The following is a 13,910-nucleotide window of genomic DNA, read 5'->3' on the forward strand; positions in this document are numbered from 1 at the left end:
CACAAAGCTGATAACCAGTCAGAGCTTACTGTATCTATGTATAACATAAAATATCATTATCATGACTTGAGATTAAATCATTTTAAGTAATTTGGTGTAAAAATTAATTGTAGTTATGAAGTTTAATTATGAATATAAATATTTATTGTACTTACTGTTTATTCAGTATATATTAAAGAATAATAAACTTTATATACATAAGTATCTATGTACATAAAGGGAATCATAAAGTTGTGCAAATGTATGTAACATTCAGAAGGAGACATTGCAGTCACCAAAACTTGCATTAATTCTTGATCAGCGATATAACTTAAGTCGATTGGACAATGTCCAACAGTCTCCACGACTATCAGAGTTAAAGACACCAAATTTGGCATGTAGACACTCCTATACCCGAAGCAGATCGAAATTGATTTAAAGTGACGAGTAAGCTAGTGTCAGTGTGTGTATCTGAGTCCGTGCGTGTCTTTGCTGCGTTGCTTATCTTAATTTAAATATTATGTAAATGTCTTCAAAAGTGAATTGCATATTTTGCATTGCATTATAAAAATTGTGTACCTCAGTAAATATGAATAAAAGCTTTAAGTGTATGGATAGACAATTATGCAATTAAAAAGTACTCCGAAGCACAATTTATACAATTTATGATAAGCTTTCAAAAAAGCTTTAGCACTGCTAGCTATTTTGAAATAGTTTTAAATTAGACAGTTAACGGATCACACGTTCTTTTCTTTTTCGGCAAAAGCGAGACTTTGAAGGATAATGCAGGACATTATAAATCCAAACGAAAATCTTATCATACCTGAATGGATAAATGAAACTTATTTTGAACATGTTCTCGCTAAAGACGAACCGAATTATGTAAAAGTGCTTAGCTTCTGCCCTGTTGCCGCCATACCGCCTGGCGAAAACTTTACCTCTGCAATGCTGCGCGTTTACTTTGAATTGGAAATGAATGGTATTATACATATCTGTAGAACATATAATAATCAAAGTGAAAGTAATGTTTAATAATTTTATTAGATGGTTCAATTAAAACAACAACTTATATCCTTAAGACTATGCTACCCAAAGATAAGGGTGGAGATGAAATAGCCGAGTTTGGTCTTTTTCCGAAGGAGATGATGATGTACAACACATTTTTGCCCGCCTTTGAAACTCTTTATAAGGAGGCAGGAGAGGATATAAAATTAGCACCAAAGTGTCTTCATACAGATGAGAGCGACGGCTGCATTAACTTCATTTTTGAAGATTTGGCGATAAAAAAATTCAGGAACGTGGATCGAACTAAAGGCTTAGATTTGGAGCATATGATATGTGCCCTACAAAAGTTGGCCGAATTTCATGCCGCTGGCTCAACTTATCTGGATCATAATTTCTCATTTCCAAGTGAATTTGATGAAGGATTTGTAACACATAGAGGCAAAAAGTTTCACTTTGAAGGATATGCAAAAAAAGAGAAGTCCTTCAAAAACTCGATAGCCACATGGGGCCTGCCAGACACCGATGAGTATATAAAAAATTTTGTAAGTACTAAAATTGCAACAGTCAACTGAGTGCTTAAAAAGATTTTTTTAGCCATCCGTTGAACAGTATTGGGCACAGTGCTTAAGTTCAATGGAAGTGGATCCTGAAGAATTTAATACTTTAACACATGGAGATTTTTGGTCAAGCAACCTCATGTGCAATTATAAACCAAGTGGAAGCATTAATCAACTTATTTTAGTAGACTTTCAAATTTGCAAATGGGGTAGTCCCGCAATTGACTTACTTTTCTTTTTATCCTTGTCTGCTGCCAATGACATACGCATAAAAAAATTTGACTACTTTGTACGTATTTACTGGGATCGCCTTATAGAATGTCTGAAACTACTTAAGTACAAAAAAAAACTACCAAAGTTACGCGATATTCATGGCTCGATGTACAAAAAGAATAATTCATTTTATGGTAAGACTAAACAGATACTAATATTTTAGGCCTTATAACTATCCAACAACTTTTTTTCCTTGCAGCATTTTTTGCTTTGTTTAATCATCTGCCCCTAATTCTATTTCCAAGCGAAAAGAATAGTAATTTACATGAGCTTATGGGTGATAGTGAGGAAGCTGAAAGGCTTAGACAACGTATTGCGTCCAATCCTGCCTTATGTGATGTTTTAAAAGACACATATCCCTTCTTTTACAATCGAGGGCTCTTTAATTTTGAAGATTATGAAAAAGAACCATAAAGCCTCAGTTATCAGTTTGTATTTGTGTCTTATCTGCTTGCAAATAAATGTGCATATTTTTGTTAGTAAAAATGTATAATTTTTTTCAGATAAATGTGTTGCCTTTTTAAAGATTAAATATAATACTAAATAATAATATTTAAGCTAGCTCGAGCCACTTTGGAAAAATTTAAGAGGTACTAATTCCAAGTGAAGTGCAGTATGGCTTTATAAAATAAAAAATAATCTAATTGTGTCTCTGTTGTGTTACAAATTATTAAACTTATAGAAACAGCTAGCTTACTATCTATGAAATGTATACTAAACAAGTGGACAGGTTAAAGTTGGGGCGCCACCACATTTAATCCACTTGTGACTAGGGTATCGCAGCAACACACGCATGCACTCACAAACACATACACACAAAACAGCTAACGCGTCACAGCTCGTTTTCGCTGTAGCGTCAGCAGCGACGCCGCCGCTGCGTCGGCAGCGACGTTTCTATGGCGCGTCAGCACGTGTATACGTGTCTATATTGAAAATTGAAATGTGAATAATTCCTATGGTATTTATCCGATCGTTAGAAATTTTTCACAAATCGGTCGAAAACATGCAAAAGCAGATTTTGTGATTTATTTCCATTAAATAAAATAAAAAAAAGTAGCGATTTTAATCACCCGCGCTGCAAAGTAGTTGCTCCTATGCTCTTACTAGTTGCTGAAGGAACACGCCAACTCATACAGACGGACAGACGGACGGACGGACAGACGACATGGCTAATCGACTCACTCGTCGAGCTGATCAAAGAATATAATAACTTATGGGGTCTGCCACGCCTCTTCTCCCTGTTACATACATTTGAGCAACTTCATAATACCCTTTTTCCATTTTTTACAAAAATGTCAAAGTCTATAAAAAAATCGTTTCACCATCTCAGCTATGAAAAGCTCGCTCTGTTTGTTAACACGCTGAGCTCTCTCCAAACAACCGGTCACTTTGGCCCTGCCTTACTTTCCTCACTCATCTGTTCAACATCAAGCAGCAACCATGTGCCGGCATACTCCTACTCACTGATAATGCCTATAGCAGAGCTAAGAATGCAGCGGACGATCTGAGAAAGCTCTTGATAAGACAGCAAACAGTTGAGTCTAGCTGTTCGCTTGGCACACAGCGTTCCTACACACTAGACGTAATACGAGAGGCTTGTCCCAAGTTGCAGGCAAAGCAATAATAGCGCTAAGTATCGCATATCAGTTAAGCAGAATGCCCGATAACAACAACAAATTTTGCGCATCAAATGATGTGCAGATACCCGCTTGGGTGAATGAGACATACTTCAAGAAGATACTCAAGCAACAACACAGAAATTTTCGAAAAATACTACATCTCACAATTATACCAGCCACATCCCCTGGCGAAAGCTACACCTCATTGCTAATGCGCATTATCATTGACATTGAAATGAAAGGTAACAAAAATAATTAAGCTTTAGCAATCAGTAACCCACTAAGACTGGCTTCAATTGTATTAGATGGTTTTACACAGCAGAAATCGTACATTATGAAAACGATGCTGGCAGATGCCGAGGGAATTGGCTTCATCAATACTCTGAACATATTCCCAAAGGAGAAGCAAATGTACCAACAGATTATACCAGAACTGGAGCAGATATATATGCAAATAGGCATGAATATCAAGTTTGCACCCAAATGTAACTGGGCAGAAAATGTAAATGGACGCATCTCGCTCGTGCTGGAGGATCTGAAAACAAAGAAGTTTTCCAATATTAATCGCCTTAAGGGATTCAATATGAAACAGATGCAACGCGTCCTCGAGAAATTGGCGCAGTTCCATGCGAGCACTGCCGTTTGGCATCAGCTAAACGGCCCCTATCCGGATGATTTTAAGCGCACCTACTTACCAGCGAACTATCATAGATCCAAGTCCTATCAAGCGCGTGTACAAAGCTTCAAGAGAGCCATGACAACTTGGGGTTTCAGCGATTCCGAGTCATACGTACGCTGTATTGTAAGCAAATGTCTAGATTAATGTCCAGTATATGAATACATTTATTTAATTTCAGCCCACAGCGGATCAGTTTGTGCAAGCAGCAGCACGTTGCTTTAACAACGATCCGCAGGAATTCAAAGTTCTTAATCATGGTGATTTTTGGTCTGGAAATATACTGCTCAATAACACTTTAGCCTGTGATATAAATGAGCTTCAATTTGTGGACTTTCAGATGTGTAAATGGGGCAGTCCGGCTCAAGATCTCTGGGAGCTTATCATATGCTCCGCTCATTATAGCATACGCATCAAACAGTTTGATTACTTTGTGCGAATATACCACACACATCTCGTACAGTGCCTAAAGCTTCTTAGCTATGCGAAGCCACTACCCTTACTCAAGGATCTGCATATGTGCATGATCAAATATGGATTCTGGGGTAATTACCGTCTACATATTGTAGAACGACCTTTCTACACTGTAATGTATTTTATTTCAAACGATTACAGGCTATTCTACTACATTTACCCATTTGGTACTTATTTTATTCCCCGTGGATGAAGAAGCGAGCCTTCCCAAGCTTATGCAGCCAACTGAGGATGGCGATCTATTTCGTTTCAAAATTTACACAAATCCTCTCTACGTGCAAGCAGCCTTAAGCATATTTCCGTTCCTGCAGAGGCGTGGTATTCTTGACTTTTAAAAATGTATTGAATCTAAGTAAAAAGATATTTATCATAGACGAATTTGCCTTGACTTACATATATTTCTATATTTGTTCTGTACATAAAATGTTTTTGCGAAACGAAAAAAGATTGTGTCTACAACAACTAAATAAACAAATGGACAGGTTAAAGTTAGGCGCCACCAACACTTAAATACACTTTGACTAGTGTATCGCAGCAAACACACGCAGCACTTCACAAACACAATACACACACAACAGCTAACGCGTCACAGCTCGGTTTCCGCTGTAGCGTCAGCAGCGACGCCGCCGCTGGCGTCGGCAGCGACGTTTGAATGCGCGTCACCACGTGCACCCCGCTGTCTATATTGAACATTGAAATGTGAATTATTCCTAAAGTTATATCCGCTCGATTTTCACAAATCGGTCACAACTGACTGGCAATTTTGTGATTAATTTCAGATTTTAAAAGATTTTGTACTGTCTTATATATCGTTTTTTTTGATTGCGGGGGAGGGGGGAGGAATAAAAAAATAAACTAAAAGCGTAGTGTCCTGGATTTAGAGCACCTACATACCCATTTTGTTGCTCTAGCTCTTAAATAGTTGCTGCGGAACACGCACTCATGCAGACGGACGGACGTGACAGACGGACATGGCTATAGCGACTCAGCTCGTCGAGCTGATCAGCCCATATATATTACTTTCTGGGTCTGCCACCCTCCCTCTCCTGTTTTAATACATTTTGAGCAACCTTCATAACTACCCTTCCATTTTTTACAAAAATGTCAAAGTGTATAAAAAACAAGTAGACGCATTCAAGTTGGGCACAACCAACTTTTATATACACTTGGACTAGAGCATCGCAGCAAACACACGCATGCACTTACAAACACATACACATAAGACAGCTAACGCGTCACAGCTCGTTTTGGCTGTAGCGTCAGCAGCGACGCCGACGACTGAGTCGACAGCGACGTTTTCATGGCGCGTCTGTAAAAACGCCACTGTATTGAAAATTAGAATGAGAAATAATTCCCATGTTAATTATCCAATCGTTCTGAAACAGTGAAAATTTGTTAAAAACATGACAAAGCGTATTTGTGATTGATTTGATTATGATTTTTAAATAATTTTTTATTGTTTTATATTGTGGGTATAATCTTTTTTTTCGATTTTCTGGGGAGAGGGGATGAAATAAAATAAAATAAAATAAAAGTGTTATGTTCTGGGTATAGGAGCACGTACTGCCTGCAACTGTACATACAAAGTTTGATTGCTTTATCACTTATAGATGCTGAGAAACACGCACTCATACAGACGGACAGACGGATATGGCTATATCGACTCAGTTTGTCTTGCTGATAAAGAATATATATACTTTGTGGGGTCTGCCACGCCTCCTGTTACAATTTGCACAACTTCAAAATACCCTTTTCCATTTTATACAAAAATTGCCTCTGTCAATCCGTATCAACAATTTTGTTTACTCATATGTTATGCTCCGATTTGCTTATTTTCTGTCTCGCTTCCTCAGCTGCTCATCGAGCTTTCTGTGCTTTATGAAGCTTTCATATCTCATATGATTTGAATCAACAATCAGCTGAGCACTTAGTCTAGACTGAGAGTGAGCTTTCTAGGCACGTGAGCTTATAGCTTTTTATGTAGTCACCGCACTCTCCATTCAACAGCTTAGCGCAATACCAACAATTAGTGTTTAATTGGCTTATTTTAGAGTCAGGTGACCAGAAAAACTTAAAAAAATTGTTTTTGAAAAATGGGCACTGGAAAGAGAAACTATCAGGCTCCCGAATGGCTGACCACTGAATTTTTACAAGATGTACTCAAAGAGCATTTCAAGGAGGAGGCATTGTCGGTGAGCGATTTATTGGTGAAGAGCACAACTGTGGGCGATAAAACTTCCGGCTTTGCAAGCGAAATGCATCGTGCCTGCTTTAATCTACAACGTGGAGATGTGAAAAGCAAATTTTCAGTAATAATCAAGGACCATCCGAAGGGACAGACGGGTGCCGTAGCTCAACGCAGTAAGCTTTTTAAGCGCGAGATTTTGGCATACAAAAATGTACTGCCCAGGGTACAAAAGCTGCTGGAATCAATTGGTGAGACGACACAAATCACGCCCACCTGCTACTACACAACAGAGACGCCAGAGCCTTTCCTCATACTGGAAGATATGCAGATGAGCGGGTTTGAGAACTTTGAGCAAGGTCGTCTGTTAAATCTGGATTACGTTCTGCTAGCCGTTGAGAAACTAGCCAAACTTCATGCTTGCAGTGCTGTTATCGCTCAGGTCAGTCCCGAAGTGCTTGAGTTTTTTGATGAGGCACCCATTTCTCGCAATCCAGATCGTCGCGATTTTCTTAGTTTCTTTCCTGTCAATATTCGCTGCGTGGCCGAGGAGATGACGCATTGGAAAGGCTTCGAAGACATCACCGAAAAAATGTTTAAGATAGCGGAAAATGTACTTCAAAGTGCAGTCAACATGTATGATGAACAGCAAAAGGGTTTCAAGGTTTTCAACATGGCTGATATTTGGATCAACAATCTTATGTTCCATATTAACAATGAATCAAAAGAACCTGATAATGTAGTTGCTGTGAGTCCTTTTTTCACTATTCTCCTGACTTATACTAACCACTTTTATATGCACAGCTGGATTTTCAGTTGGCCTATGTCGGTTCGCCTGCAGTCGATCTAAACTATTTTCTGTTTGGCTCCTTTAATGAAAATGTGCGGAAGGTGCACTATAAATACGTAATTCGAGAGTATCACCGGGTGCTGCAACAAACGCTTGAGAAGCTAAAATATCAAGGTCACATTCCCACACTTAAGGAGCTACATATTGATCTGATTAACAACAGTCTTATTAGTGTAATTGCCGCAACTTGCTTAACGCCATTAATATTTAGGGAAGGCGCTGGCTTTGATAATCTAGAAGATTTAAATTCGCGTACTGAAACTGGTGATCGCTTTCGACGAGAAAATGTAGAAAATCCCAAATACCGCGCGTTTTTACAACGAACTGTTAAGGAATTTGAATTATCTGGATTCTTGGACACATAATACTATAACATTAAAAGGTTAAGACTAATTATTACATTTATTCAAACCACAACATAATAAAGTTATTATACATAAAATCATAAAATAATCCAACGTAAATTATTTACTAATCGTGGTGTATTAATTGCATCTTATATTTTTTTTATACTTTAACCTATTTATCAAAAATTAAAAAGTCTATTATGAAGTTGTGCAAATGTACATATGTATGTAGGAGGGACAAGAATGCTTGTTGATTGGCCTCAATCCGTTCGTCTTTTTGTATGACCAACAAGAACCATAACAGGGATGAATATACTAAATTAGATATGTACATATTTACTCCTATTTTCTGAAAAGAGCATTACGGTTGTATTATTGTAAATTTTACTTCCTTCCTCTTCTTCTTCCCCACAACGAACGGTTAAATAATTTCGGCAAATCATATTTTAATTTTCCTTTCAGACCTTGTGACGAAGTATCTGGACAATCATCATGGCCGCCACAGCAAACAAGGGTCGTTGCTGGCGCTGTTGCAAAAAGTGCTCTATGGCGTAGAGTGTTGTGTTTTTTGTTTTTGAATTGATAAGATACTATTGGCCCGATTCACTGACTCCGCTAGTGCCTACGTACTAAATTAATCCCCATTCATCACACCGTATTTCATCTGCGGCTGAAGCATCCACTTTCTGGTACTAAAGTAATTTTTCAAAAAAAGCAATGGGCCACAATGTACGCTTTAAAAGGGCAATCTGTAAATCTTTGAATTGAACCAAGTCTTAGTATTCGAGGTAATTATTTATATTCAAGACTTTAAATCTAAATGGTTAGGAATAAAAAAAAACAAATATATGTACAAGGGTGGCACAGAATTTTACAACAGTCACAAAGCTTCCTCAAATCATATATGCCCTCGAGCCCAGTTCGATATGATTTTTAAATGTCCAAATTTGAAAAAAAAAACAAGTGGACAAATTAAAGTTGGGCGCCCCAACTTTTTAATACACTTTGACATTTTTTGTTTTAATTTTTAAAAAAATGGAAAAAGGGTATCATGAAGTGTGCAAATGTATGTAACAGGGAGAAGGATTATTTTTTTTATTTCCTCCCCCTCCCCCACAAATCGAAAAAAACCTATATATAAGGCAAAACAAAAATCTTTAAAAATCTGAAATAAATCACGAAATTGCCTAGTCAGGTTTTCGACCGATTGCGCAAAACAATCGGATAAATAACTTAGGAATTATTTAGATTTCATTTTCATATAGACAGCGCGTGCACGTGCTGCGCCGCCATACAACGTCGCTTGTTGACGCTACAGCGAAACGAGCTGTGACGCGTTAGCTGTTTTGTGTGAATGTGTTTGTGAGTGCGTGTGTGTTTGCTGCGATGCCCTTAGTCAAAGTGTAGCTAAAAGTTGGTGGCGCCCAACTTTATTTTGTCCACTTGTTATTTAAACATCTTTAACAATTATTAGCTTGATAATATTTATTTTAAGTCTTAAATTATGATAAATATCTTTATTATCCGAAAATTTTATTACAAGCACTTCTAATTTTCTCTTAAATATACAGTCTAACTTGATTACAATATCTAAGAATCTTTGTGGCTTGTCAAAGGGTAACAGCTTGAAAACTTTGGACAACTTACAGGCGAGGCAAGTCGGCAAAGTCCTATTAAAGCCGCTCAGTGCTTAGAGCATCGATTTAATTCGTTGCAAATAATTTGGGGTTAAGCCTTTCGAGCTTACTATGTTTCAGGTGCACCATAAAGCAAATTGTCCAATTTCAATTTGTTAATCTTGTCGCCATCCCGAGCTCCATGTCCTGGCCGACCCCAAAAGGTCTCGAATGTACCAAAGTGCTGATTGCAAAGATCTCGATCCATTTGCTTGGAGACGCTTATCGAGCGTCGCTTTTGGGAAATCTGCACTTTTAATTCGTGTAGATATCGTATATCGGCGGCCGTCTTTATCCTTCATGTTATGCCCAGAGGAAGTTTGTTTTGCATTCGAATTATTGATGATGGTCGATGGTCATGGGTGTCATTGGCAATGACAGTATTCATTATATTGTTGATTGGTTGGTTGGTTAGTTGTTAATTGAATTAGTCGTTTATTAATAGATGTTTGGTTTGGTTTGATTTGATATTGGTATTCGATTTTGCGCACGGGAATATATAGAAGATTGGTATTATGATTTGTATTGCTTTATGCCTTTTGTTTTCGGTTACAATTAGTATGGTGTTTTTGGGGTTTGCTCTTTTGGTTGCTATACTTTCACTTTTATAACAATGGATATTTTTTTGCTGAATGCACCGGAAGAAGTGATAGAAATACAATTAATATCACAAGATACATAAACACGCTAACGGAGGTTATTAATTTAAATTGAAGCTGAGCTCAGATTGAGTTTGTCAAGCAGAGCAAGCAAATGAGAAACGTTAGTTACGCAAAGAATTAAATGAAAGTGTCAACAAGCAAAGACTATAAATATAAGATGCATAGCGCCCATATAAAGACACACTTTGATATTTTAATGAAATATGGAATATAAGTATTGAAATAACAGGAATAAGGAGACATAGCAGATCCCATAAAGAGTATATATTTTGACTAGCAAGTTAATTAAGAGTATATATTTTCGACCAGCAGATCATCTGATAAGGTTTAGATTTTCAGAAATTCGAATACAGTGACAGTACAAATCAATATACTTGAATTTTCGAAAAATCCAAACAATAAAATTGAATTGAATTTTATAAATTTGAATTTTATAATTCCCGAGCGTTAAACATTTTTGCTTCACGCGTGTTTGTATGGGCGTTACTCATCTTACTATTTCTATGTAGATCCTTTGGTACAATGAGAGCTTAATAGAAATATAGAATTATACACAAACATAGAATCTTGCTCTGGATATTGCAGTTTTGGGACTAAACTAGCGTATGTGCAGGGTGAGCCGCTTGAGGCAGCAGGTGGGCGGAAAGCTTGCTGTTGTGCTGACGGCAGTGGCAGTGGCTGTGATGCACTTGCAACTACAGCACTGTAACTTGCAATTCAAGTTCTTGGGGAGCCGCTTCATGTGACTAATGCTCTTGATGATTTTGTTGATGCTTGGTTCATTGCTGTTGTTGGGTTTGGTCATGATCTTGTACTGGGTTGGTGGTGCGTACCTATCATGAGAAAGTGTTCTCTTTGTCACATCCGTGCTTGACAGGCTGATTGGTCGATGCAAGCCTCTTCGGCGTGCCAACAGTGGGACCAACTCTACGCCACCTTCATTAGCAGGGATAGTATCCGGCGTAGCAGTGAAACTGTAAGTGATCGCCATATTTTTGTTTACTTTTTACGGAAATACGGACTGCACTTGCTATGTACACTTACGCACTATTTCCAGTGCTGCCTGAGCAGTGGCCTCGAGTCAGTCGCGGGCAGAGTTTGGTAGGGTTGCTTTCCTTGGGCGGTGATCGGGAGTTGGCCCAAGATGGCGGCGGTTTCAGCTGCAGCTGCAGAGGTTTTCTAGACTGTTTCAAAGGACTCGACGAGTTCATAGCGGAGCAGTTACAGGTGCAAAGCTCGCAGCACCGTTGCGGTTTGGCTACTTTGGGACCCCTGATGGCTCGCGATTTTCGGAACGTATTTTTCTCTGCGGGCGTAACGGGATTGTCCTGGTCGAGTTCCTTAAGCATTTCCTTGTTGGTCCAACCCTGCGATATAGATAATCCCTATAAGTGGCAAGCCTCAAATACTTTTATAAGAACTTTTAATGCATTTTTATGTAAAGGGTCTATTAACAGCGAGCAGCTTACCAATGATTTCATAAATTTGTTGCCGACTTCTTTAGGACTGCGCCAGGGCTTGCCTCCGGGACCAGCCTTACCCCAAGGCTCCTTGCAAGACTGTACGCATACATAATAAACAGTAATGTTAGTAAGATCAGGTTCCCAGTGAGTAATAGCTTCTGCTCACCGGCTTTTCTAGCTTACACTGCAGCTTCTTCTTTTGTGAGCCGAGCTTTTCGTGCATCTGGCCATCACTCTCGCTCTGAACGACGATCTTATCGAGTAGTGACTGACCGTCACATTTCGGCGAGGGCCTGTAACGCAGCTCGATATCCACATGGCTTTTATTTCGAAACGACATTGAGGGATGCTCTTTAAGCTCGATTTGTAGTCTCTCACCGTTTGCGTTCTGGGACATCGCGACACTGGGCTTGGGAGGTAGCTCTCGTTCGCAAATGGTCACAGTGCTGCTGCGTGGCCCACTCTCCTGCAAGTTGTGAATGGAGTGGGCGTGAGCCAGTCGTCTTCCTGCAGCTAGCGGCGGAGGATGTGGTAGAGGATGATGATGATGATGGTGATGATAGGCGGCCAGCGGATTCTTAGGGCACTTCTTTTGCATGGAGATGAGGTCGTTGTAGCAACAAGGTTGAAGTGAATTAATGCGATGTGCGGTAGACTGCTCACAAACAAAAAAATAAAATATTCGGATGTGTTTATGTTAATAAAACACTCACTATTTTTGGGGTTGAATGCAGGCCTACGGCCGTGATGTCTTTACGTCGCACCTCAACATTGGGCGCACCACCCCCTGGCCTGCCCCAAGGACAATGCTGCAGGAACAAGTCGTAGTACTGTAAAGATGGTTAACATGCGCAAAAAAAGATAAAGGAATTTAGCACTTTCACTACTAACCGAGTAAGATATCAGCTTATGGTTTATTGATTCTCTAGCAGGCAACAAAAGTAGGCGAATTCTTTCCGGTTTGTTTGCGGAAATTGCCACCGAGGCTCGTTGCGCCCTTTGTTTATCATTTGTAGGTTGTTGTTATAGTTGCGATTTGCTTTACATTCACCTATTTTTTTCTTTTATTGCACGAATATTACGGAGCTACATTACTCGCTCCCAGTTAATGTCACGCGACCGTCCAAAGCTGATTTCTTTATGGTAATATAAAGCTTGTCAAACGGTTTGTTGAACCACTTCTTGACAGTATATTGCATTTAGCTTGCGATAGGTCTTTGAACTCCGAAATAGTGAGGGTGCAAAATAGTGATCTAAGCAAAGTAGTCAAGAAATAGTCTTATAAATGGACCTAAATAATTTGGCAATTTGCAAATTTGATTTTAGTGTTTATGAGAGCACTAGATTCTGAAAACTCAAGCAAATTTCACTGAATTTAAATAATGAGTGTCTTAATATATGATGTATACCTCTTGTTTATCCTTCTCCTTTCGGGCACATTCCTCGGCCTTGCGTCGTCGCCACATACGGAGACTCTCCTCGGCATTCTTGCGCTCAACTAAACGCTTCTTCTCATCGCACCACATTAGCGGATGTTGGATGTGGTCGTGGCAGAAAGTGCCTATCTCATCGCTTGTTGTCATTTTTACACTACAAACAGTTAGTAAGTTAGGCAGTTAAACAAGCAAGCGGAGAAAGAGAAAACGGAAGTAGCGCCACGTTCAGCTGATAGCTCTCTACTGAATTGAGCCTTTCGCCAAACGAGGACCCAAACCTATCAAATATAATCGCATTGTCGAGTTGGCCGTGCGGATCTGTACCTGGTACGTTTCATGGCGAAGCACATTTGGTTGTCTAGGCAGCGTCGCCAGTCAGTCAGTTATTTATAGTCTAGGTTAGGGTGTTGTACAGAGCACATGTGAGAGAGTTCGGGAGGAAGAGCGCACTCTTCCGTCCTTGAAGTTGTTTGTTAAGTTAGGCCAGAACTCCAATTTATTTGCGTAACTTGGCTTTTAATATTAAAATATTCTGCCAGTTTCGACACGCTGCCTCGTTTGTTTGCCCGTAATTGAAGGCCTATAATGGCTTGGACATAAAATATATGGATTTATTTAGTTTGTGTGCTTTGTATAAAACTATGCCACGGTTGTTTGAAGTAGAGTTAGGCACCCATTTGAACCTTAACTGGTTATAAGACGACTCAG

General features: G+C 39.1%; 5 protein-coding genes across 9 annotated transcripts; 3 read left to right on the top strand and 2 right to left on the bottom strand.

Moving 5' to 3' along the window:
• Positions 1–713: 713 nt before the first annotated feature.
• On the top strand, positions 714–2,275 carry LOC108602362 (CG31288). The gene is made up of 4 exons (XM_017990463.1): positions 714–958; positions 1,024–1,526; positions 1,579–1,948; positions 2,014–2,275. Exons 1-4 carry the CDS (start codon positions 763–765, stop codon positions 2,226–2,228), a joined length of 1,284 nt encoding a protein of 427 aa, XP_017845952.1. The 5' UTR covers positions 714–762; the 3' UTR covers positions 2,229–2,275.
• An 854-nt stretch (positions 2,276–3,129) lies between these two features.
• Positions 3,130–4,980, top strand: LOC108602168 (CG31102). Of its 2 annotated transcripts, XR_001915234.1 has the most exons (5): positions 3,130–3,675; positions 3,739–4,235; positions 4,291–4,453; positions 4,515–4,654; positions 4,725–4,814. XR_001915234.1 is itself a non-coding variant. In XM_017990201.2 (4 exons), exons 1-4 carry the CDS (start codon positions 3,471–3,473, stop codon positions 4,916–4,918), a joined length of 1,260 nt encoding a protein of 419 aa, XP_017845690.1. In that variant the 5' UTR covers positions 3,136–3,470; the 3' UTR covers positions 4,919–4,980. The 2 variants fall into 2 exon arrangements, 1 of the variants encoding a protein (XP_017845690.1); XM_017990201.2 differs by having other exon boundaries at positions 3,136–3,675; positions 4,291–4,654; positions 4,725–4,980.
• Positions 4,981–6,581: 1,601 nt separating this feature from the next.
• On the top strand, positions 6,582–8,053 carry LOC108602077. The gene is made up of 2 exons (XM_017990096.1): positions 6,582–7,516; positions 7,573–8,053. Exons 1-2 carry the CDS (start codon positions 6,677–6,679, stop codon positions 7,981–7,983), a joined length of 1,251 nt encoding a protein of 416 aa, XP_017845585.1. The 5' UTR covers positions 6,582–6,676; the 3' UTR covers positions 7,984–8,053.
• Positions 8,054–9,493: 1,440 nt separating this feature from the next.
• LOC108601618 lies at positions 9,494–10,141 on the bottom strand (the record flags this gene model as incomplete). The annotated part of the gene is made up of 2 exons (XM_017989517.2): positions 9,494–9,939; positions 10,040–10,141. Coding segments are annotated over 2 exons (330 nt in total), but the record flags the coding sequence as incomplete, so codon positions are not given.
• On the bottom strand, positions 10,140–13,418 carry LOC108601946. 4 transcript variants are annotated; one of them, XM_017989928.1, is made up of 7 exons: positions 13,176–13,418; positions 12,480–12,596; positions 11,933–12,421; positions 11,773–11,862; positions 11,348–11,688; positions 11,137–11,277; positions 10,140–10,269 (listed from the first exon to the last, which is right to left on the bottom strand). In XM_017989928.1, exons 1-7 carry the CDS (start codon positions 13,347–13,349, stop codon positions 10,233–10,235), a joined length of 1,389 nt encoding a protein of 462 aa, XP_017845417.1. In that variant the 5' UTR covers positions 13,350–13,418; the 3' UTR covers positions 10,140–10,232. The 4 variants fall into 4 exon arrangements, with proteins under 4 accessions (XP_017845417.1, XP_017845416.1, XP_017845415.1 ...); XM_017989927.1 differs by lacking the exon at positions 10,140–10,269 and having other exon boundaries at positions 10,749–11,277; positions 11,933–12,355; XM_017989926.1 differs by lacking the exon at positions 10,140–10,269 and having other exon boundaries at positions 10,749–11,277; positions 11,348–11,670.
• Positions 13,419–13,910: the final 492 nt, after the last annotated feature.

The sequence above is a fragment of the Drosophila busckii genome, unplaced genomic scaffold, assembly GCF_011750605.1.
Source record: "Drosophila busckii strain San Diego stock center, stock number 13000-0081.31 unplaced genomic scaffold, ASM1175060v1 hic_scaffold_35, whole genome shotgun sequence".
Classification (NCBI taxonomy): Eukaryota; Metazoa; Arthropoda; class Insecta; order Diptera; family Drosophilidae; genus Drosophila; species Drosophila busckii.